The sequence below is a fragment of the Prenolepis imparis genome, unplaced genomic scaffold, assembly GCF_030444845.1.
Source record: "Prenolepis imparis isolate NDT839.2.m4 unplaced genomic scaffold, iyPreImpa1.0 SCAF_13, whole genome shotgun sequence".
NCBI classification, from domain to species: domain Eukaryota; kingdom Metazoa; phylum Arthropoda; class Insecta; order Hymenoptera; family Formicidae; genus Prenolepis; species Prenolepis imparis.
Genome location: NW_028141171.1, coordinates 10,588,480 through 10,613,809, shown reverse-complemented (window position 1 = coordinate 10,613,809; position 25,330 = coordinate 10,588,480). Strand labels below are relative to the sequence as shown.

Sequence of the window (25,330 nt, the reverse complement as noted above, 5' to 3'; positions counted from 1 at the left end):
TTTTAACGTTATTATATAATAATGTAGAGGAACACATACTGACAAGTTTACACAAAGATAAAAATAAAAGGAGGACTTTTTTTTTTTTTTTTTTATTCAGTGGAACTGTCCTAGAGCTAGGAAGAGTGCATAGAGAGAAGATGACAACACACTCCCGGCTGGCTCAAAGGGATGCTAATATAAAAACGAGACGTCGCTGCATCGCGATCGGGACGAGAGGAGAAGAGGGCAGGAAAGGAAAGAAAGCGAGAAAGGAATAGTTACATGCGTTTCGGCATGATACTCCAAAGAAACTGTACCACTGTACATGCTCCGTATACCTTTTAAACGAAATGTAAGGTTAAATTTAATCGTACACTATAAGTAATAATTAAAGAAAAAAAAAACGAAAGAGAAAAATAAATAGTAAGATAATCGAAGAATTACACAACACACACAGACAGACACATACATACAAAATAAATAATTATATCGATGAGCAATGGACTCGAAACGTGATATTAGGCCGAAGCTTGCCTCGAGATTGCTTAAGGACTCACTCGTACTGCACTGCCTGTTTAGGGTTTCGCTAGCGACCCAACATATTATCGGCACAATAATTTTTCTTAAGCAACGTAAAACGAGAATAAGAATAACGTTCTATGAATCTACGCGCGTTCGGCCGGTATAGCGCGACAATTGCACGCGCACGCTCGTCACGCGTGTCGCCACGCTGGGTAGACACGCTGATCATCCGGGGGTCTATCGGTCGTCCTTTTCGAAATTATGTAGATTAGCGATGACGTTGGCACGTTCGACGAACGACGGACTCTCGATCGGACTCGAAAGAAAACAAAATATAATAATAAAGAAAATCATACACGAAGGAGAAGAGGTCTTTTTTCTCTCAACGAACTGCCAATAAAGGAGATCCGATCGTGCGCTCGGATTCATCTCGTGCGAAGAGCGTCGACGTTGAATAAATAAGTAAAACTAAAAATATATTTAAGCGGAGAAGAGAGCGACCGATAGAGAGACACGCGACCGTCATCAACCGGAAAGGGCGTGCGCGTGCACACACATACGCGCCGATCACGCCGGAGTTCGTGTGTGTGTGTGTGTATTAGAGAGAAAAGGGAGTTATGTAAAACACACGCAAATATACACTCATTCACGACATACACGACAGCAGTATATAAATATATACATAATTATACGCTCCAGACAGACACACACAGACACACAATATGAGAGAGGCGTTCTTCGAGACCCACCTAATTCTCACCAAACGCATCAGATCATCTCGAGTCTCGTGAGATCGGGGGCCGGCGATCGCCGATCGAGGGGGTTTTCGGGCGAATCTACGGGCTAATCAGTGTCGAGCTGCGCGACCTAACGCGAGAACGTGTCCGACGTGTTTCGCGGACACGTCCACGATAAGGAGAGACCGGCGGCGCACTCGCGTTCCTCTTACCCTTTTTTTCTAAACTCTCTCTCTATATATATATATTATATATTATACATACGGGCGACCGTGAAGACACCCCACGTGGAATCGCGATCGGTCCGGCCCGCGACCCCAGGCATTTTACTTTCTTTATAGTACAAACACTTATTTATATATACGTACGCATATTATACATATTTATTATAAATATTAGCAAGGGCCCTACACTCTCACGATTCAACTATACTTCGACGAACCGTATTGGCGAGAGAAGGAAGATGAAGAAGACAATGATGATGATGATGAGTAAGAAGGAGTGGCGAAACGTCATTTCCGTCGAGACGGGACGCTCTGTACAATTTCGTTAAAATACGCATATATGCATGCGTGCGTGCGTGCGTGCGTGCGTGCGTGCGTGCGTGCGTGCGAGAGATGATGAATGTTGCGGAATGATGAGGCTGAGTGAACGGAGTACGAACGCGAGCAAATGCGGTTGTTGAAACAAGACGAAGCATAATGTAACACACACGGTCACGCAGAGATACATATATAAAGCAAAAGAATAAAAAAAAAAGAAAAAAATACGGATAAAAAGTTACGGAGGTGACGCGAAAGAGTACCAATATTCTAAAGTAATTCTAATGGTTGAATTAATAATTTGATAATTAATTGATATTGTAAATCGTAAACGATGTAGCGTGTAGCGTATTAATCAACGAGATCGACGAACGCGGCGAGTATTTATTAATTATTATATCCGTGCGGAGGAATAATTACGATAAAAGCGGGGGAGGTGGTACATTTGTGAAGGATTCGCGCTGAAGGGGTTCCATCGTCGCGAAAGATCGTCGAAATACGTTATTATTAGCGATATAAACGTATCGGGCGCGTGAGAAGATGCATGTAATGCTGGAAGGTGTTTTAAGGGAATAAATAAATTTTTCTCGGATCCGCGGACAAATTTCGCGTAGACGCAGAGATGAAACGCTTTCGGCAAAGTGGTGATAAAATAAAACGCTTTGTAATCGTACACGAAAGATATACACACCCTCTCCCCCTTCAACGAATGAATGGATGCAAACAAAAGGAAGAATCGCGTACGTGAGAGAAGGTGATCCAACCGATATATAGATGTATAAGTAACGTGTAGATATATATCATAGTTAGGTACAACGATCTTAAAAAAGATCACGCTGTATGAACGATCGCGATAAATGTGCGACTGAATGAAAGTGTAAAAAAAAAAGAGAGAAAATGAAAGTGAGAGAGAGAGAGAGAGAGAGAGAGAGAACGAAAAAAGTAAATGAAAGAGAAAAGAGTGTAAGAAAGCGAGAGACAGCTCTAGAGAGAGAATCTTAGACGATCCTCCGCATTATCCTCGAGCCTATCACGCGAAAAGAAAAAATGGCTCGTACGACAAGACGAATTTTGTTCGAAACATGTCCGATGACGGAGATGTGAGTCTAGGGAAACCGTGAAAGTAAACCGTGGTTTTATTGCGCGAGAGAAAGATTATAGGGATAAAGAAAAGGATTATAGAGTGAAATGACAGTTTTTCGCTTGACGGCGTGTTTATGGATAATATGGTTGAATCGTGAATCCGTTCGTGTAAAAAGAAAAGAAACTTCGTCATCACCCCCGTCACGTTATAGTTTCGTTCGTTCGTGAATTCCTTTCTCATGACCTGTGTGGATTTATTTGTCGTCATCATCGCGCGTTTTGCATTTGCGTTCGCGATACTCGTCGTCGTATCCTCGCCGCGCCATCATTGCAATTAATAAACTCGCGCGAGTTTGCGAGCGAAACGTCGTGATTCGTGGATTAATTCATTCAAGTGTTCCGTTCGTTATCGTACCTGAAAGCCAGTCGCGGCATGACGCATTGTTCGTAATTCGCGAGCGAAATTCCGCGGCCCCCTCGAAGCAGAGACGTTCGCCGAGAGATTTTGACATTTCGCGAATCGTGCAGCTTCTCAACACGTTCAACATTTCGAAACGTGCGCTTATTTCGCTTATTAATCGGTTCGTATTAGAAGAATTCTAATCGTAGATAGTTATAAATATGCCATCCCGCATAATGCAATTCGCGCAGTTATTGTGACTATTCGCGAGAAGCGAACGCTTGACCTATATGACGATGACATATTGCAAATGTTGCATTAGATAAGTACGTAAAAATTCATAGTTTGTAGATCTCTATCCGCGATCTTTCATGTTCAAATCACGATCGCTGTAAAAACCTTGAAAATACTTTAGCGCATCCGCAATAATAAATATTCACCGTCTGTGGTGACAGAGATTTAAATTGCAAAAAAGTACAGCGACGATACTGCTTCGAGGTACAGTCGAATAACACGTGTAAAGAGATGATAATTTGACGTGAAATATGCCAGTGTCATACATTACTATACTATATCGGTCGAAATCACGTCCCTCGGTCGACGCGAAACGCACGTTCATGTCAAATCCAACCAAATGGCTCTCGGGTACTGCGTTTCTCGCTTGGATCTGCGATTATCTGACTCGCTTCGAGTCTCTTGAGTTTGAAAATCTTACGAGATATGTATTTTCTGGCGATATATTTTCAAATAATTTTTCTTTCTTTTTTATCTTAAGTCTGTATGCTCTCTCACAAAATTTCAAGATTGTCGCAGTTCCAAGCACGGTATTACGTCATCGTACATTGGCAATATTGCTAATATCATAATAATATTTGTTGCGCCGAATTAAATTCGAGAGGAAAAAAAATAGAGAGAGAGCAAAGAATTTTTTTTTATATTCTTCTAGATTATATCTATTATATATATTTTTTTTTGTTTCTTGTTGAGTCGTTTCAGAATATACTTCCACACTTGTAATCGTTAGCCTTCTCACGCCCTACATCGAATTGCTTCTATACACACATGTAACGTTCTTCTGTACTGTCTATCCTCACTTCTGCTTATTCTCGACTATATCCGCCGTCAAAAAAACTTGTACACGGTGCGTTAAATCGTTTCGTTGTCACTTTTGTAAATGCTCGTTGTTCACCTCCATACCCAGTTTAATTGAATGATCTATGCTTTCTCGCGAACCCCCCACGAGAACTCCAAGACGTACTAACTTAGGACAAATTGTAGACAATTTATTATTAAATAAAATGAAAAATAAATCGACATTTGAAACGAAATAAGCAACGTTTCCAGCACACTTGCATTGCATTGATTAATATATCCCACATCAAATATATGTTTTGACAACGATAAATTTCGATGCTGTGACACATATCAAAATTTTCATTTTTAAATATTTCTTAGGAATATATATTTTCAAAGATCTGCTAAAAGCGCACGATAACTTATCAAAAAAGTTATAATAATCAAAATAGTTTATTAGGAAATCATATCACATATTACTAACAAAATGCTTAAATAATATTTGTTAGATTAATATACATTTCACAAAACAACTCATTCGTCTGCAATTGTCTTTTACAGAAATGCTATTGCATTACAGGTACGTATAAAAAAAAGTCTTACATTGATGAATATTAAATATTAATTATAAATATAGTAGAATATTTAAGTAATGATCTCTCACATTATTTGACGTCACACCATTAAATCAATTTGTAAGATGGTATTAGCTATTCTCTTTCTTAATTGGAAGATTTGCATATTCTGATAAAATTAAAATAAAAGATGAAATATCAAAGCAGTTGAATCATTATCAGAATAAATAAATCGAATCACTAGGCATATCGCATATTTTTAAGCTGTCAAATAAATTAAAAATTAATCTACATTTTTTCATATATTTTTTTGCTCGATAAATATATAATAATTATAAAATATCCGTAAAAGATATCTAAAGAAGAAACTTGTACAAAACGCGAAATAGTCTTTAAGTGGGAATAGATTTTAACGCCTGATACATATAATTATAAAATCACGACGCGATTGTAATTTCCTCGAGAACCTATATAGATGTTAACTGTCACAAGAAGCTACATTTACGCAATACGTCTACGGCACTGATTACTGAAAATTGCCGTCATTTCCATTATTCTTCTCGGCATACGTCGCGATGTTGCATCAAAAACTAGAGCGCGATGTTTCATAGCAAAGGATCTTTTATTAAAAAATATCTCTCTTCTTGATACGTTTGTACAGATATCATTTTCATACGATCTACAAATTTTCATGAAGCATCATAAATCGTTTCGGAAGAAAGAATATATTGCAGAGATAAATTATCTTCAGCTATTTCTTATAATTTACTCAGTATGATATTTCCCTTGCAAAAGAGATCATATATTGCATTTTTGTGATAAAGTACTCGAATAATCTCTGACAACAGTTCGATTACTTATACCATCGAGAATATGCTTATAAATCATCTTATATTATATATATTTACTGTAGAGATGTCTATTATTATGAGTTTCCCAAGAGCAATACATTTTCTGTGAGAATTATATTTCCACGTTAAATAATATATTATTGCATCAAGAGTATCGCAGTATATAATAAAAAAATTATTATTTAATTGCCATATAAAAATCTACAAAGTATGAGTAGTTTTATTTTCTAATGTACAATGCAATATTTGTATAAATATCAAAGTAAGAGTGATAACGATTTGAGAGAGAGTATGCGGCACGAGATACTAAGTGATACAGTGATCCACTTAAATAAATCATCCCCACCAGCGGACTGTGAAAGAGATATTTTGCAATGGCAGACGATCGATTCGAACCGGACAGGTGAACCAGGAACAAGCCGATCCCTTCTCTGCTCGCGTCGACGATGAAATAATACGGTCGGTATCATTATGCACGCATTTATTTCCAGTGTCCCGGGCACGTCCAATCCTGGATCGTGATCCATGCGAATGGATCCATTATCTCAACAGCATGACAAGGCTGTGGGCAGTCTGCTAATGTTGCAAGGGACGGATGTGACGTAATCTGAGGTCACCCACGCGCGCGCGACTGCTCCGATGCAGTTTCGTCGTGCGACTCCGGTGTAGGAAATCGATGATCTCTCAATCGTGCGCGAAATGCATTTCGCCCATTTGACATTTGCCATTTCGGTTAAGCTATATATTTTTACGACAGTAAAGAGCACTTTGCAATCTGCTCGGTAAATCGCATCATACTGCGAAATAGATCTTTTTGACAACTATTTGTACAAATGTGTACAAGAGTAACAGTTTAGTTTACAAATTCTATGCGTTAAGGTAAAGAAAAAATTATGTTATTATTTAAAAAATTCTTTGTACTCTTTTATTGTCTTTATATACAGATTGAAAAATATATATCGCAAGTAAATATCGTTTATTTTCTCGATTAAGAATGCGTCGACAGAGAGGCAAGTCATGAATTTCATGAACGTAAACAAGTCGTAACCGGAAAGTAGTATCTTAGTTAAAAGAGCTCCGTAAATGACAATTACGCGATCCAGACGTATAAATAGAAAGGTTCAAGGGCCTTTCTAACGTCGTGAGAATTTACTTAATATATTCTTTCTTTTCCATTCATTTTTCTCATAATTAAACATTTTTTTCTTCGGATTTAAATATTATATTTTTCGCACATTATTATTTAAATCAAATTGATGTTTCCTTCGAGAAGTCAATAATTTCGCTTTCTCGTTGTAATAAATAAATAATTGTGCCTATCAATGCAAAATACGACTTAGAAATCCACATCGCAACCATGTCGTTTAAAGAGATCAAGGATTTGTGTATGCAACCGAGTGTAGTGAACTTTTAATCTCTACTGCACGTGGGGCTCAATTCTCGCGAATCAGCTTTGACTAAGAAGGAACAGCGATGAAAAGCGCGAGTCGGCGACCGAAGATAAATTGTGAATACAGGTTAATTCTTCCGTTCTCGTTGTGAGAGCACGGCCCTCATCCATACGCTTCAACGACGACACTAAAGATTGTGCATTCTAAAAGATTCTGAAAAGATATAGAACAAATGCTACTATGTCTTAATCATATATTCATTATTATTTTCGACAATCGCATTGTGTGTGTCAAGTAATTATTTTCGTTAAAATTACATATTAAAAATACATGCTAAAAATATTAAAAACATTTATTAGAAATTAAAAATATTCATTACCCTCTAATTATTGTCCCATCTCGTTCAATGAATAAAATATAGAATTTTTGTAAAAGATATAAGTTTTCCATCAAATTTCTCAACCTACGACAACGTAAATTAAAACGTTACTGCTTCTATATCGAGCGATGCACTCGTTCGAGAAAATGCAGGGGCTCGGCCGCACGTTTTTTTACGGGATCGAACTAATTGGGTGTAATAAGCTACGTTTTTTTTTTTTTCTTTTTGTATGTAACGTCGTTTATTCGTATCGTCATGGGTGTGCCAAAGTTCGCATGCAACGCAAACTGGAGCGCGCACGCCGTGCCCGTAAACGTAGAGAATCGTGATGAATCTCTCTCGTATATATCCCTCCCGCTTGCATCGGTCCATCCACCCTCGCAGTCCCCTCTCGGTGCTATTACTCTTGGCTCTTCGTATTCGCTTGGATTGAGCGAGAGCACGACGCGATTACTCGCGATTTAGTGTCGCCTCCGAAGCATTCCATGGTGAACCGACCTCGTCTCGGATCAAATTGTGCATCGTTTGACACCTGGTGCACTTCCGACGCGTTCTCCAGAGTCAACGACCTCGACGGTGCGATACCGATATCTTGGACGAAGCTCTCGAGCCAGAACAAGGTGGTCAATCAATTGCAATTCAATTTGTTTGAACAATAAAATCGAAGTAAATTCGAAGAAACGTTATCACTGCTGGATAACCGAAATAAACGAAAACGAAAAAAGAAGTGTGCAGAGAAGGTGTTCGGAGGAAAGATTCGAGTTTTGGAGGGCTGATTTGGAAGATTTTATTGAAACGAAAAAGATCGAGGATAGTTACGCACATCTATGGCGTGACAGTGACGTGTGCCAATAATTGACCCAGAAGGTGGTAGCCGATGTTCGATGAGTGCGGGTGGTGACAGATGTGTCGGTTTTTGTCACGGAGTGTAACCTATCGTCGATTCTGCCAACGCGTTCTTACGATACCGGTGTGTTGACGTGATATAAGTGAAAACGTGAGATATAGGATCGAAACGCGCAAGGATGAACCGAGCCGCTATAGTCTACAAACTGCTGGCAGTCTTCCTCTGCTACGAAGGTAAGAGAAAGAGCTTCGGAAATAAGATTTCATATTTTTAATATATATTTAATTAAGAGAAGAATATCTCTTATTGTATCGTTTATTTAAAATATATAATGATACACAAAATATTTTTTAGAGAAGGCAATTTTTATTACTTGTGAACGCGGACAATATGTTGTGACAAGTCGATATAAAACCAGCATTTCGGACTATAAACGACAATTTGCTGATTGGCGAGGCAAAGGCGGATTAAATTCAAGACCATCGTTGAAAAGTGTTTAAATGAATATTTTGTTTATCCGAATAATTTAGCGCGCAGTCATCGTTGACTCTGTTTATGCGAGGGAACAGATAACAACAACGTATCATTCTGTTAACGCGCTCGATCGTCGCGCATAATCCGGCGGAAAATTACGCAATCTCCGGAAATTAGTCCCAACGCGTAATATCACTTTACACGCGACGTTTTTTCGCGGGCATTTATCCATAATATCCGTCGCCGATATACGCAGATAAATAAAAAAAATTCTTCGCAGTAATCGAGATGAGAGATTTTTAATCGCCGGTTTTTCAGCCTGCAGCTACAGCTTAATCCTAGAAGAGGATAAGGAACCGACTTATCTTAGTGCCGGAGTAGGAGAATATGCGGTATTTAATTGCGATCTTGATTTTCCACATGAGACGCCGATTCCATACGTGCTTCAATGGAACCGTCACGTAAGTATATAATTTCGTGTAATAAATAATAAATTCGTAATCTTTTTATATATATTCACGAAAAAAATATTCTTCGATTGTTTTAAAATTCTGATTACTCTTTTTACATCTCTGAGCTCTTTTTATTTCTCGAAGACTCTTTAAATTGCTAATATGTAATCTAATAAAAACGATAGTTCGTAAGATAAATGTAATTGCAAAATACGTAGGATGTAGTTATGCAAAAAAAATCAAGATTACACGTGTGTGTGTGAAATATCGAAATAATATGCAATTATGCTGATATACATGACATTATATGACATTACCTTGAATCAAATTCAAATGTGTTATAAATATTCATTAAGTAATTACAACAAAATTATAGTATAAACATGCGAATCAGTGTGATATATTGATTTCTAATGTGACATTAATTGCGATACTATTGGTTTGAAAAAAGTTAATTTGATCGATATCTGGAAACATAAGACACATATCGTTTAGAGATGCGGAAATGTTACATTTTTTTTTTTTTTTTTTTTTTTTTTTTGAAAATAAAATGCGTGTAAGAGGAACATTTATTACAATAAATTCAAGTAAAATATAAATTCATATTGAGGTCAAAGCAAAGAGCGATTCATTTTAGCGACGTACGCGTTTAATAACATACCGCACGTAACAATGGTAACACGACGACGTGCGATTGACTGATTGACGATTAAAGAGCGTTAAGGCAGGCTGTTACTCGGTTAATTTACATACGGACGTACTCGTCGCCTTCCGGCAGAGGCGCGTAGGAAAAGCGTTCAAGGTAGGGTAGGTTATCCAATTTCTTCGAAATTATATCTGATTTCGTTGACATGACAATCTATCTCGATCTAGATTTCCATATCTCTCTTCTCGATTTCAAGTAGATATATAATACGTGAGAAACCGTAGTATTGAATATCATATAATATACAAAAAGATGGAAAAATATTCTTATATAAGATCATTATATTGCTGAAGAACTGATAAAACGGTTGCTTAAACCGATTGAAAAAAAAATGAAAATAGCAGATAGACACTATAATTTGTGTAGTCTTGAAAAGACTCTTCCTAGCATCGATTTTTGTAAAATGGCAAACAATAATGGCCAAACGACGAATTTGATCGAATGGAAGGTTGCGGATGTCGCATCGTACGAGCGATATACGACGGAAACAGACATTGCATAGAATCAAGTGGAACTTAACCTGATTGGTCCCTGATGCGTATGCAAAACAGGTGCTTCTTCCCTCTTCGTCTGTCCGTCGTGGTAATTGGAGTACAGGACGCAAGGCTGCATTATATTTAGTCACGTTCACGTCTGCAGCATGAGGGGTCCAACTAGTGGGTCACTGTTAATGCATTGTCAGATGATTAGAAGCGATTAACGCCATTCTCGCTCCTCTCGTCAGACGTATCCTTATTTTGAAGGTTTCTTTTAATTGTCGATGAATGTAGGAAGTTCGACTGACCCACAGATCGGTAAATTAAGAAATGCCGGAAATAACGTGACGAATCCTCAGTCATTAAGCAGCGTATATTTCATTAACGTGAGACCTTGCGTGAATACAACTTGTGTTTAACACACATTATACTTTTTCGTTGAGTCGCGTGAGTCTTGCATTCCGCGAAAGGATGACCCAATTAACGACCATCACATTGCAGTTGCTATCAGATTACACGGTTGTAATTTTCTCAAGGTTCTACCTACGATTGCTTTTAAAATTCGGTCGTTCGAAGAGTTAGATGTTTCTAAAAGTAAAAAAAATCTAAAAGCAAAATTATTTTATTTTTCATAAAATACGACTCTTACAGAACTCAATGGAAAGAACTAATTTTTGTATAATTTATCAAAAATATATATTCGAAAAGGATATCTTAATAATATTATTCTATAATGCTACAGAGCCGTACAGTATTTTCCTGGTACGATGGACACGTGACGGTGGATAACGCCTACAAGGGTCGCATACACTTGTTGGACGATATCGGACATCGTGGATATGGTCAGGGTAGCATAAACCTCACAAATATTCGTGAAAGCGATCAGGGTTGGTACGAGTGCAAAGTGATCTTCCCCAATAGAACGCCGAATTCTAGACACAATGGCACATGGTTCCATCTCGCCATCGATGGTAATTTTCGTCATTTACTATTATTTATTTTATAATTTTCGTCATTTACAATTATTTATATTTGCATAGGATAATAATCGTGTGATGAAATTGAATAACTAAAATTTATATATACATACACTAACATATTTATATAATATGTATCAATTATTACTAATTATTACATAATTTTCTATGGGGTACAAAGATATACCCATTAACATATATTATAGATATCAGATAACACAATAATTTGTCAAATATTACTAAGTATCTGCCAATATTATCAATGATGCAATCAAATCTAACATGTTAATGCAATTTGATGCTTAAGAATGACTATTAAATTTGGTCCGATGTGTGCAAGCTAACCGAGCTTATAACTGTGAAATTCGTGCTCTAATTTTTTGGCAAGTAGAGTCTTAAATTTAATTGTTCATTTAAACATTTCCGACTTCTCTTAAGATACAGAGAAGGCAGAAAGAAATAGTCTATCTTAATTAAAATCTTAATCATTCGCGCTTCCTTTTTCTTATTTGATGCATTGTGTTTATTATATATACATATATACGCAGCGATATTCAGATAAAATATTTCCTTAAATTATTTTTAGTATTATTAAAACATTACGAGGAAATATTAAAAATAATTACACGGTTGTTCTTTAACAAAATTTAGATTATTTATAAGAATTTTAATTAATTTTAAAAAATTATAAAGTTTAACAAAAAAGAGAAACTATATATTTAGAATATTCTCTAACAATAAGATTAAATTTATCGATTGTACCAATTGGAAAAAACTCATGAGTATCATCAACTCAGAAGACTCGTTTTTTGTAGATTGAGTTCTATGACATAATTCGAGAGAAGACTGAGTCATTCATATATTCGAACAACAGCTTATTTATCATGATTTACTGCGGAAAGCGAGTATTTTTGTGTTAGAGTTAATTCAAGGTTTCACTCTAAACTAAGCATTACATGTTTCCCATGTGTATTACAGAAATATCGCTCTGAAATAATAATTTACACTAAATGCGAAACTACACGCATTTATATATATAGCTTATATGATGACGCACAATATTAATTTTGATACTAACGGACTTGTTTAACGCGTTTGCCAAAGCGCAAAATTGAAAATGCAAGTGATTAATTGGTTGTCTCGTGCCGTTAATCCCGCTGATATGAAGCAACCGATAATAATAATAATAATGAACGAAAGGATATGAACGAAAAGATATTATGTAACCCCGCTGCTGCTTACTAACCTGAACCTGAGCAGACTCGTTAAATCGTTCAACCTAGGTGCGTCGCCGTTCCCGACGAATGTTGCAGGCGATACTTTACTAACGGTACCACCTGTCAATAAGACTGCCATGGAGGGCGAAACTGTCAGTTTTGAGTGTGTCGCCAAGGGCGAAAGTACGATTATAGCGTGGTTTCGTGAAGGGACACCGATTCCGGAAATACAGGTTACAAGAATCTTTGTTCTTAATTCAATTAAGTCACACAATTTAATTTAATCAATAATTAAGATGTATTTCAACGTCCTACAAATGATCGAATGCATTATCGCGATAGGATCTCAGAAGAAGAGCGTCTGTCGTCAACGGAACGTTGACTATAACTTCAGCTGCCATGGGTGACCTTGGGGAATACACCTGCATGGTGACCGGGGAAAACGGAGACACACAAAGCGCCTCGGCCTTTCTCAACGTGCAATGTAAGCGTCGTAATAATGTCGCCAAGTGCGACATCATTCAATTATTTCACATAATCATCTCATTATCGGTAATTGATATCTTCATTTTTTAGATAAGGCGAAAGTAATTTACGCACCCCGGGAAGTCTACCTTCCGTACGGCAAACCAGCCCTCTTAGACTGCCACTTCAGGGCGAACCCGCCTCTTACGAATCTTCGTTGGGAAAAGGATGGATTTCTCTTTGATCCTTACAACGTGCAAGGGGTCTTCTACAGGAGAAACGGATCTCTCTATTTTAGTAAAGTGGACGAGACGCATTCGGGAAGTTACAGTTGCACTCCTTATAATGAATTAGGCACCGAAGGGCCCAGTCCTTCGATCACCGTAGTGAGTATCAAATAGAAAGAGAGAGAAAGATTTATTAGTCGCTATTTTTGTCGAGTTATATCGAGTATATTGTTAATTATTACAGATAGTTCAACGACCGCCGGTGTTCACAGTGACGCCGCAACATTTATACATGCGAAAGCTGGGCGAGAACTTGGAAATTCCTTGCCAAGCCAGAGACGGCGATGAATCGCGTCGACCTACCATCGTGTGGTACAAAGTACGACACCTTGATTCCTATTTATGTTACTTATGCCTTATGTTGCATACACATTCTATTTTGTAATAAAACGAATAATTTTCTGCCGCGAAAGGACGGAATGCCTTTGTCGCCCGACAGAAGTTTCATAATCGGTGGCAATCTCACGATAGAAAAGATCCAGGAACACGACCGAGGATTGTATCAATGCGCAGCCAGCAACGAGGCGGCGACGGTCGTCGCTGATGCTGAATTAATGGTATTGAACGTCCCGCCTAGAGCGCCGTACGATTTAAGCGCCAACAGCAGCAAAAATGCCATCACTTTGACTTGGATACCTGGATACGTGAGACCCAAGATGGAGTATTCAGTATGGTAAAGTATATCTCGCGCTTATTCGATGATAATAATAAAATGTTAAATTTTGAAGAAATTTTCATATAATTAACTAAGTAAAGTTAAATACATGCGTGTGTCTTGTATGCGCGCAGGTACAGACCGACGGACACGTCAGAATGGAGAACCATGAAAATTCTCTCGAGAAAGATTACGGAGGCGACGGTGAACAATCTTTATCCAGGACGAGAATACGAGTTTATGGTGTTGAGTCAGGATAAGCATGGGGATGGAATGTTCAGTAAAGCGATTCGAATATTCACTCAACCGAGTAAGATCATCTTTCAGCCGAGTAAGATTGTCATCTCTCAGCCGTGTTTAGATGTGCAGATATATTTAAATAAATTAATAAATCATTTTCGTCTCTATAGGTTCCATCGATGAGAACTCGGCGTCGGAATATCGCAGTCCGCAAGGTGAGTGAAAAAAGTTGGAGATTTTATTACATCTCAGTCTCATGTCTTAAAAACTATAAATATATGAATCGTTTCAGAAGAAGAAAGCATGGGTTCGCCGGTTAACGTAAGGGTTCAAGCGACGGTCGAGGGTTACTTGGTCACGTGGGAACCACCTGAATACGGCAAGAACCAAGTTAGGCTTTATACCGTGAGATGGTTTAGAGGCCCGTCCGAGCATTTGTACGGAAGAGCAGAAACAACCGATACTTATTATCTAGGTAAACGTCAAAAAATCATTTTTTTATGTGATAATTCATCATGTGTAATTATTAATTCATTGCATATTTTGTTAATTAATTTTATGCGATGATTCATTATGTGTAATTATTAATTATTCATTAAATTCATGAGTTAATTATATATACCATCATGTTTAAAACAAGTAATTGAAATCTACAATGAATATTATCTTAGTGAAAACTTTGGAAGAGGAAAGCTTCTATACTTTCGAAGTGGCAGCGATGTCCCTTACAGACGACGTAGCAACCAGTGAGCGAATCGGCATAGAGGTACCTGCTTATCGTCGCAACAGGGCGATTTCTATGGGAATCGTCGCCGGTATAGGTTTTTTGGCAGCAGCTCTAGGCGCTGTATGGTGGGCGAGAAAACGGTTTTGTCAGTCGTCTAACGAGAAATAGCCGAGCAAACTTGTGGAAAACACATGTGTACTCAAGCAAGATAGCTGTTCGTGCGCATAATCGATTACAAGTATTCACGTCACTCGTGCAAAACAAGTCGTTATAGAAAGAACAGCACATTTCTATATTTCTCGTTCGTGAAATAACAGAAAGAGAGAGAGAGAGAGAGAGAGAGAGAGAGAGAGAGAGAGAGAGAGAGCGCACAATTTTATCCAATGCTAATTTGTGCATTTAAAAAAAAAAAGGGTTTTTAAGGCCTCGTTAAGGATATACGTAAATAATAAAAAGAAATAATATCAAATATTATTATTATGTATAGCGACGGAATGTGAAGAATGAAATTAATTATATTAGACATATATAGGTTCTTGAGTATCACCTGTGTAAGCGATTTTATTTTATTTATCGACCTCTAATCTAAGTTTCTTGAGTGTTCTTGTATCGCTAATTATATCATACTTTGTGTATCGTTTAATAGCTTCATTAAGTAACTGCACGTTATAAATAGACTAGACTTCATGCAAATTATATATATCATCGAGACTGTGTCATAATAGATCATCAAATAGACGTCAAATCAAAGAAATCGTCAGTTATATTACGTGTTTTTTTTTCTTTTTTTTTATTGTACATAAATTATGCCCGTTAACGATATGCACAAAATTTTTTTCATTCCTTCTTACTACTTGTACTGAATTTTATTGACGCAGCATTGTCATATATACATATCTGTATATCGCAGCAGTTGCAGCCAACAATAAAGAAAATTAAGAAAGTATATCATTATGTCAGTAATATTGCTTGTTTTGTAAACATTATATATATAATCTACATAATTATATATTTTTTAAAAATTATAAATTTTTTGAAAATAATGTTTGTATATATCCCTTTTCTAAAAAGTGCATGTTAAGTCGATTCTCGCAAGTATTGTTGCCTCTTTTCCGCGATGCTGATTGGTTATCTCGATGTGTGCTGCGTTGTACATTACTTCATATTGATAAAAGCCTGTCAAGGTTGAGCGACGCATTTTGACAGTTCAAATGTATATACGCATTTTGACAGTTCAAATGTATATATTGAGAGGTTAATAGTGTATTCAATTTGTGAATGCAATTATTATGGTTTATATTATGATATACATGATATTATGTGTACATATCATTAAATTAAATTAAAGAAAATATAGATAAAGAAGACGAAGAAAGGAGGAAGAGGAAGTAGGAAGAATAGAGAGAAAGGTATGTGTAGTAAAGTATATATATTTTATAAATGTAATAAATAAAGCATTATTTAATCCAATTTACATTATTTTATCAAGAGTTTTATACGTTATTGTTGTGTAGATATTATTAATAAAGTACTATAGTTAAATATTATTAATGTTATTTAATTTTATTGATAATTAATATTATTTAATTTACTTATAGAATATTAAAATATTAAAATATTACTAAATTATATATTACTTCGTTAATGTTTAAATATATTATTAGTTTTAATAAATTTTTTTATGTTTTATTTAAAGTTATAGAAAAGACCAATTATTTTTTTAATTATACCATTAATTTTATTACTCATAGATAGAGAAGAATAGAAAGAGAGAAAAAAGAGTAGGAAAAAAAAGAGAGAAAAAGAGAAAGGAGAAGAAGAGAAGAAGGCTTTTTAATTAAAATTGAAGAGAAAGAATAAGCAAAAGAAATAAAGAAAAAGGATTGATTGAATGACTGAAGGAAAAGAGAGAAGAAAAAATATAATATTAGGTAATATTTTTATTAAATTTTTTAAATGTTTTAATATTATTATATCTTTAATAATTTTTAAAATATTTTATTTATAGTTAATATAAAGGAGAGATGCATTATATTATTAATAGACAAAAATAGAAGAAGAGAAAGAGAAAAAGATAAAGGGAGAGTAGAAAAAAAAGCTTTATTTAAGATTAAAGAAGAGGATGAATAAGCAAAAGAGAAAGAAGAAAAGAAAAGAAGAAAAAGGAAAAGGGAGAAGAAGGAATATATTAAGTAATAAAATTTTTATTGAATTGTTTAAATGTTTCAATAGTATTATAATTTTAGTAACATTTTAATTAATTTGTTTTTGTTTTATTTTATTAATGTTAAAAAAGAACCTAATTATTAATTATTAATTATTAATTATTAATTATGTTATTAATTATATTATTAATAAATAGAGAAGAATAGAAAGAATGAGAGAGAGAGAGAGAGAGAGAAAAAAGAGTGAAAAAAGGAAGAAGAGAAAAAAGAGTAGAAAGCTTTATTTAAAATTAGAAAAGAGGATGAATAAGTAAAATATAGGAAGAAAGAGTGAAAAAGGGTAAAGAAAAAGAGAAGAATGAATTTAAAATTTGCTAATAATATTTTTATTAGATTTTTTAAATATTTGAATATTATAGTTTTTTAAAATGTTTTATTTATAAAGTTCTTAATGAAAACATAAATCATATTATTAATTATATTATTAGTAGATATAGAAGAATAGAAAGAAAGAGACTAAAGAGAAAAAGAGTGGAAATAAAAGAGAGAAAAAAGAAAAGGAGAAAAAGAGAAGAAAGTTTTATTTAAAATATAAGAAAAGGAAATAAGAGAGTGAAAATGAATAAAGGAGAGAGAAAGAAAAAGGAAAAGTAGAAAAAAGCGAAAAGTTTTATTTAAAATTAAAGAAGAGATGGAGAATAAAAGAAAAAAGGTAAATGATTGAAGGAAAAGAGAGAATAAGGAATATATCAGATTATAATAATTATTAGGTATTAATTTTTTAATTGTTCGAATATTATTGTAATTTTAATAATCCTTTAAATATTTTATTTAAAGTTAAATGGGCTACTTTCGTGACAGAATTAAAATGTTCAGTTTAAAATGATCCGTGGCTATGATTTGTTAAATTTGAAATTTTATTAGAATCATCATAATTTCAGATTTGATCAATCACAGCACACTAATCACAGCGTACAATTCATTTTAATTTGAATTATTTTAATTTTGTCGTGTAAGGGCATAGGAGACGAATTATAATTATTAATTATATCATTAATTTTATCATTTATACATAAAGAATAATAGAAAGAGAGAAAAAGAGGGAGATAGAAATACAGAGAAAAAAGAAAACAAAGCTTTATTTAAAATAAAAGAAGAGAAATATTAAGCAAAAGAGAGGGAGAAAAAAAAGATTATAGAAAAAGAGAGAAGAAGGAATATAAAATAAAGTAAATTATCTTTAAATATTTTATTAAAGTTAAAGAGATGAATTGTATATTATTAATTATATTATTAATAGATAAAGAAAGAAAGAGAGGGAGAGAGAGAGAAGAAAAGAAAAAAAGATAAAGGAAAATGAAGAGGAAAAAAGGAGGAAGTTTTATTTGAAATTAAATAAGAAAAAGAGAATAAATAAAAGAGAGGGTGAAAGAGAGAAAAAGACTGAAATAGGAAAGAAGGAATATAATATTAAGTAGTATTTTTTCAGAATTATAAAATATATTATTAAATATAATTAATAAGTTTAAAATATTATTTATATTATTTATATTATTTAATTTTTTAAGGTTCCTTGGCATTTGCTGCGGCCATGTTGGATTTTGACGTCGAAGGTGAGAAAATACACGCTAAAAATTATTGCGTGCTATTTTTAGATAAAAAAATATTTTGATGAAACATAACTTCAGATGGCTTTAGCATACTTTTAAAATAGTCCGAAAACTATTCTTTCCCTTCGAAAATCAATCAACAATCGTAAAATGATCGTGATGCAGATTTTGTCATACGAAATGCGCAGTAGAAATGAGTTTCGACATATATTACCGCGATATATGCATGCAGTCACGCATAACTCGTGATAATGTGCAGACAATGTACTGTTAAAATGTATATAAGATTAATTTTTTGCACGTTTTGAAATATCGAAAATTAAAATTTCTAAGCCGCAAATCCCATACGGCGCAGATTTATATAACGTATATTGGACAAAAAAGATAGTACGCTGGTATGCTTATGGTACAAAGATAATCTGCAAACATTACATTATTGAAATATATATACGATGAATTTTTGGCTCGCCTTAAAATATTAGAAATCCATACTTTTTTACAGTTGACCCTATGCGACGCAATCTCATTCTATGTATATCAAGTTAAAACAATTGAACGCTGGTGTCTGTTTGGTACCAAATGATTCTGTAATCAATGTACTATTAAAATGTATAATCGATGAAATTTTGGCTCGTCTTAAAATATTAGAAATTGATACATTTTTGCCGCTGACCCTATGCGACACATACTTATTTTATGTATATCATATTAAAAAATTTGTACGCTGGTGTCTGCATGGTACCAAAAGATTCTGCAATCAATGTACTATTAAAATGTATAATCGATGAATTTTTGGCTCGTCTTTAAATATTAGAAATCAATACTTTTTTGCGGCTGACCCTGTGCGACGCATCCTCATTTTGATTATCAAATTAAAAAATTTGTACGCTGGTGTCTGGTTGGTACCAAATAATTCTGTAATCAATGTACTATTAAAATGTATAATCGATGAATTTTTGGCTCGTCTTAAAATATTAGATTTCGATACTTTTTTGACGCGGACCCTGTGCGACGCATACTTATTTTATGTTTATCGTATTAAAAAATTTGTACGCTGGTGTCTGTTTGGTACCAAAAGATTCTGTAATCAATGTACTATTAAAATGTATAATCGATGAATTTTTGGCTCGTCTTAAAATATTAGAAATCGATACTTTTTTGACGCGGACCCTGTGCGACGCATCTTTATTTTATGTTTATCGTATTAAAAAATTTGTACGCTGTTGTCTGCTTCGTACCAAAAGATTCTGTAATCAATGTACTATTAAAATGTATAATCGATGAATTTTTGGCTCGTCTTAAAATATTGGAAATCGATACTTTTTAACGCTGACCCTGTGCGACGCATCCTTATTTTATGTTTATCGTATTAACAAATTTGTACGCTGTTGTCTGCTTGGTACCAAAAGATTCTGTAATCAATGTACTATTAAAATGTATAATCGATGAATTTTTGGCTCGTCTTAAAATATTAGAAATTGATACTTTTTTGACGCGGACCCTGTGCGACGCATACTTATTTTATGTTTATTGTATTAAAAATTTGTACGCTGGTGTCTGTTTGGTACCAAATGATTCTGTAATAAATGTACTATTAAAATGTATAATCGATGAATTTTTGGCTCGTCTTTAAATATTAGAAATCGATACTTTTTTACCGCTGATCCCATGCGACGCATCCTTAATTTATGTATAGCAAATGAAAAAGTTTGTACGCTGTTGTCTGCTTGGTACCAAATGATTCTGTAATAAATGTACTATTAAAATGTATAATCGATGAATTTTTGGCTCGTCTTAAAATATTAGAAATCGATACTTTTTTGACGCGGACCCTGTGCGACGCATCCTTATTTTATGTTTATCGTATTAAAAAATTTGTACGCTGGTGTCTGCATGGTACCAAAAGATTCTGTAATCAATGTACTATTAAAATGTATACTCGATGAATTTTTGGCTCGTCTTAAAATATTAGAAATCGATACTTTTTTGACGCGGACCCTGTGCGACGCATACTTATTTTATGTTTATCTTATTAAAAATTTGTACGCTGGTGTCTGTTTGGTACCAAATGATTCTGTAATCAATGTACTATTAAAATGTATAATCGATGAATTTTTGGCTCGTCTTAAAATATTGGAAATCGATACTTTTTACCGCTGACCCTATGCCACGCAACCTTATTTTATGTTTATCGTATAAAAAAATTTGTACGCTGGTGTCTACATGGTACCAAAAGATTCTGTAATCAATGTACTATTAAAATGTATAATCGATGAATTTTTGGCTCGTCTTAAAATATTAGAATATGATACTTTTTTGACGCGGACCCTGTGCGACGCATCCTTAATTTATGTTTATCGTATTAAAAAATTTGTACGCTGGTGTCTGTTTGGTACCAAATGATTCTGTAATCAATGTACTATTAAAATGTATAATCGATGAATTTCTGGCTCGTCTTAACATATTAGAAATCGATACTTTTTACCGCTGACACTATGCGACGCAACCTTATTTTAAGTATATCAAGTTAAAAAATTTGTACGCTGTTGTCTGGTTGGTACCAAAAGATTCTGTAATAAATGTACTATTAAAATGTATAATCGATGAATTTTTGGCTCGTCTTAAAATATTAGAAGTTGATACTTTTTTACCGCTGACCCTATGCGACGCAATCTTATTTTATGTTTATCGTATTAAAAAATTTGTACGCTGGTGTCTGCATGGTACCAAAAGATTTTGTAATCAATGTACTATTAAAATGTATAATCGATGAATTTTTGGCTCGTCTTAAAATATTAGAAATTGGTAATTTTTTGACGTGGACCCTGTGCGACGCATCCTTAATTTATGTTTATCGTATTAAAAAATTTGTACGCTGGTGTCTGTTTGGTACCAAATGATTCTGTAATCAATGTACAATTAAAATGTATAATCGATGAATTTTTGGCTCGTCTTAAAATATTAGAAATTGATACTTTTTTGACGCGGACCCTGTGCGACGCATACTTATTTTATGTTTATTGTATTAAAAATTTGTACGCTGGTGTCTGTTTGGTACCAAATGATTCTGTAATCAATGTACGATTAAAATGTATAATCGATGAATTTTTGGCTCGTCTTAAAATATTGGAAATCGATACTTTTTACCGCTGACCCTATGCGACGCAACATTATTTTAAGTATATCAAGTTAAAAAATTTGTACGCTGGTGTCTGTTTGGTACCAAAAGATTCTGTAATCAATGTACTATTAAAATGTATAATCGATGAATTTTTGGCTCGTCTTAAAATATTAGAAAACGATACTTTTTTGACGCGGACCCTGTGCGACGCATCCTTATTTTATGTTTATCGTATTAAAAAATTTGTACGCTGTTGTCTGCTTGGTACCAAAAGATTCTGTAATCAATGTACTATTAAAATGTATAATCGATGAATTTTTGGCTCGTCTTAAAATATTGGAAATCGATACTTTTTACCGCTGACTCTGTGCGACGCATCCTTATTTTATGTTTATCGTATTAAAAAATTTGTACGCTGTTGTCTGCTTGGTACCAAAAGATTCTGTAATCAATGTACTATTAAAATGTATAATCGATGAATTTTTGGCTCGTCTTAAAATATTAGAAATTGATACTTTTTTGACGCGGACCCTGTGCGACGCATACTTATTTTATGTTTATTGTATTAAAAATTTGTACGCTGGTGTCTGTTTGGTACCAAATGATTCTGTAATCAATGTACGATTAAAATGTATAATCGATGAATTTTTGGCTCGTCTTAAAATATTGGAAATCGATACTTTTTACCGCTGACCCTATGCGACGCAACCTTATTTTATGTTTATCGTATAAAAAAATTTGTACGCTGGTGTCTACATGGTACCAAAAGATTTTGTAATCAATGTACTATTAAAATGTATAATCGATGAATTTTTGGCTCGTCTTAAAATATTAGAAATTGATACTTTTTTGACGCGGACCCTGTGCGACGCATCCTTAATTTATGTTTATCGTATTAAAAAATTTGTACGCTGGTGTCTGTTTGGTACCAAATGATTCTGTAATCAATGTACTATTAAAATGTATAATCGATGAATTTTTGGCTCGTCTTTAAATATTAGAAAACGATACTTTTTTACCGCTGACCCCATGCGACGCAACCTTAATTAATGTATATCAAGTTAAAAAATTTGTACGCTGGTGTCTGTTTGGTACCAAATGATTCTGTAATCAATGTACTATTAAAATGTATAATCGATGAATTTTTGGCTCGTCTTAACATATTAGAAATCGATACTTTTTACCGCTGACCTTATGCAACGCAACATTATTTTAAGTATATCAAGTTAAAAAATTTGTACGCTGGTGTCTGTTTGGTACCAAATGATTCTGTAATCAATGTACTATTAAAATGTATAATCGATGAATTTTTGGCTCGTCTTTAAATATTAGAAAACGAAACTTTTTTACCGCTGACCCCATGCGACGCAACCTTAATTTATGTATATCAAGTTAAAAAATTTGTACGCTGGTGTCTGTTTGGTACCAAATGATTCTGTAATCAATGTACTATTAAAATGTATAATCGATGAATTTTTGGCTCGTCTTAAAATATTAGAAATTGATACTTTTTTGACGCGGACCCTGTGCGACGCATACTTATTTTATGTTTATTGTATTAAAAATTTGTACGCTGGTGTCTGTTTGGTACCAAATGATTCTGTAATCAATGTACGATTAAAATGTATAATCGATGAATTTTTGGCTCGTCTTAAAATATTGGAAATCGATACTTTTTACCGCTGACCCTATGCGACGCAACATTATTTTAAGTATATCAAGTTAAAAAATTTGTACGCTGGTGTCTGTTTGGTACCAAATGATTCTGTAATCAATGTACTATTAAAATGTATAATCGATGAATTTTTGGCTCGTCTTAAAATATTAGAAATCGATACTTTTTTGACGCGGACCCTGTGCGACGCATCCTTATTTTATGTTTATCGTATTAAAAAATTTGTACGCTGGTGTCTGCATGGTACCAAAAGATTCTGTAATAAATGTACTATTAAAATGTATACTCGATGAATTTTTGGCTCGTCTTAAAATATTAGAAATCGATACTTTTTTGACGCGGACCCTGTGCGACGCATACTTATTTTATGTTTATCTTATTAAAAATTTGTACGCTGGTGTCTGTTTGGTACCAAATGATTCTGTAATCAATGTACTATTAAAATGTATAATCGATGAATTTTTGGCTCGTCTTTAAATATTAGAAATCGATATTTTTTTACCGCTGATCACATGCGACGCATCCTTAATTTATGTATAGCAAATGAAAAAGTTTGTACGCTGTTGTCTGCTTGGTACCAAATGATTCTGTAATAAATGTACTATTAAAATGTATAATCGATGAATTTTTGGCTCGTCTTAAAATATTAGAAATTGATACTTTTTTACCGCTGACCCTATGCGACGCAACATTATTTTATGTTTATCGTATTAAAAAATTTGTACGCTGGTGTCTGCATGGTACCAAAAGATTCTGTAATCAATGAACTATTAAAATGTATAATCGATGAATTTTTGGCTCGTCTTAAAATATTGGAAATCGATACTTTTTACCGCTGACCCTATGCGACGCAACATTATTTTAAGTATATCAAGTTAAAAAATTTGTACGCTGGTGTCTGTTTGATACCAAATGATTCTGTAATCAATGTACTATTAAAATGTATAATCGATGAATTTTTGGCTCGTCTTAAAATATTAAAAATCAATACTTTTTTACCGCTGACCCTATGCGACGCAACATTATTTTATGTATATCAAGTTAAAAAATTTGTACGCTGGTGTCTGTTTGGTACCAAAAGATTCTGTAATCAATGTACTATTAAAATGTATAATCGATGAATTTTTGGCTCGTCTTAAAATATTAAAAATCAATACTTTTTTACCGCTGACCCTATGCGACGCAACATTATTTTATGTTTATCGTATTAAAAAATTTGTACGCTGGTGTCTGTTTGGTACCAAATGATTCTGTAATCAATGTACTATTAAAATGTATAATCGATGAATTTTTGGCTCGTCTTAAAATATTAGAAATCAATACTTTTTTACCGCTGACCCTATGCGACGCAACATTATTTTATGTATATTAAGTTAAAAAATTTGTACGCTGGTGTCTGTTTGGTACCAAAAGATTCTGTAATCAATGTACTATTAAAATGTATAATCGATGAATTTTTGGCTCGTCTTAAAATATTAGAAATCGATACTTTTTTGACGCGGACCCTGTGCGACGCATCTTTATTTTATGTTTATCGTATTAAAAAATTTGTACGCTGGTGTCTGCATGGTACCAAAAGATTCTGTAATCAATGAACTATTAAAATGTATAATCGATGAATTTTTGGCTCGTCTTAAAATATTGGAAATCGATACTTTTTACCGCTGACCCTATGCGACGCAACATTATTTTAAGTATAT

The 25,330-nt window shown here is 34.1% G+C and overlaps 1 protein-coding gene and 1 long non-coding RNA gene across 6 annotated transcripts; both read left to right on the top strand.

Moving 5' to 3' along the window:
• Window positions 1-7,001: 7,001 nt before the first annotated feature.
• On the top strand, window positions 7,002-16,053 carry Bdl (borderless). 5 transcript variants are annotated; one of them, XM_083053526.1, is made up of 12 exons: window positions 7,002-8,616; window positions 9,176-9,318; window positions 11,234-11,462; window positions 12,752-12,918; window positions 13,028-13,169; window positions 13,262-13,536; window positions 13,622-13,756; window positions 13,851-14,110; window positions 14,227-14,402; window positions 14,503-14,547; window positions 14,628-14,807; window positions 15,004-16,053. In XM_083053526.1, the coding sequence occupies exons 1-12, from the start codon at window positions 8,562-8,564 to the stop codon at window positions 15,225-15,227; spliced, it is 2,031 nt and encodes a 676-aa protein (XP_082909652.1). In that variant the 5' UTR covers window positions 7,002-8,561; the 3' UTR covers window positions 15,228-16,053. The 5 variants fall into 5 exon arrangements, with proteins under 5 accessions (XP_082909652.1, XP_082909650.1, XP_082909651.1 ...); XM_083053524.1 differs by having other exon boundaries at window positions 14,227-14,423; XM_083053525.1 differs by having other exon boundaries at window positions 7,003-8,616; window positions 14,625-14,807; window positions 15,004-16,051.
• Window positions 16,054-18,307: 2,254 nt separating this feature from the next.
• On the top strand, window positions 18,308-19,903 carry LOC145944885 (uncharacterized). Its single transcript, XR_014426759.1, has 3 exons — window positions 18,308-18,453; window positions 18,525-18,698; window positions 18,793-19,903. It is a non-coding gene; the product is annotated as an uncharacterized LOC145944885 (long non-coding RNA).
• The last annotated feature ends 5,427 nt before the right edge of the window (window positions 19,904-25,330 follow it).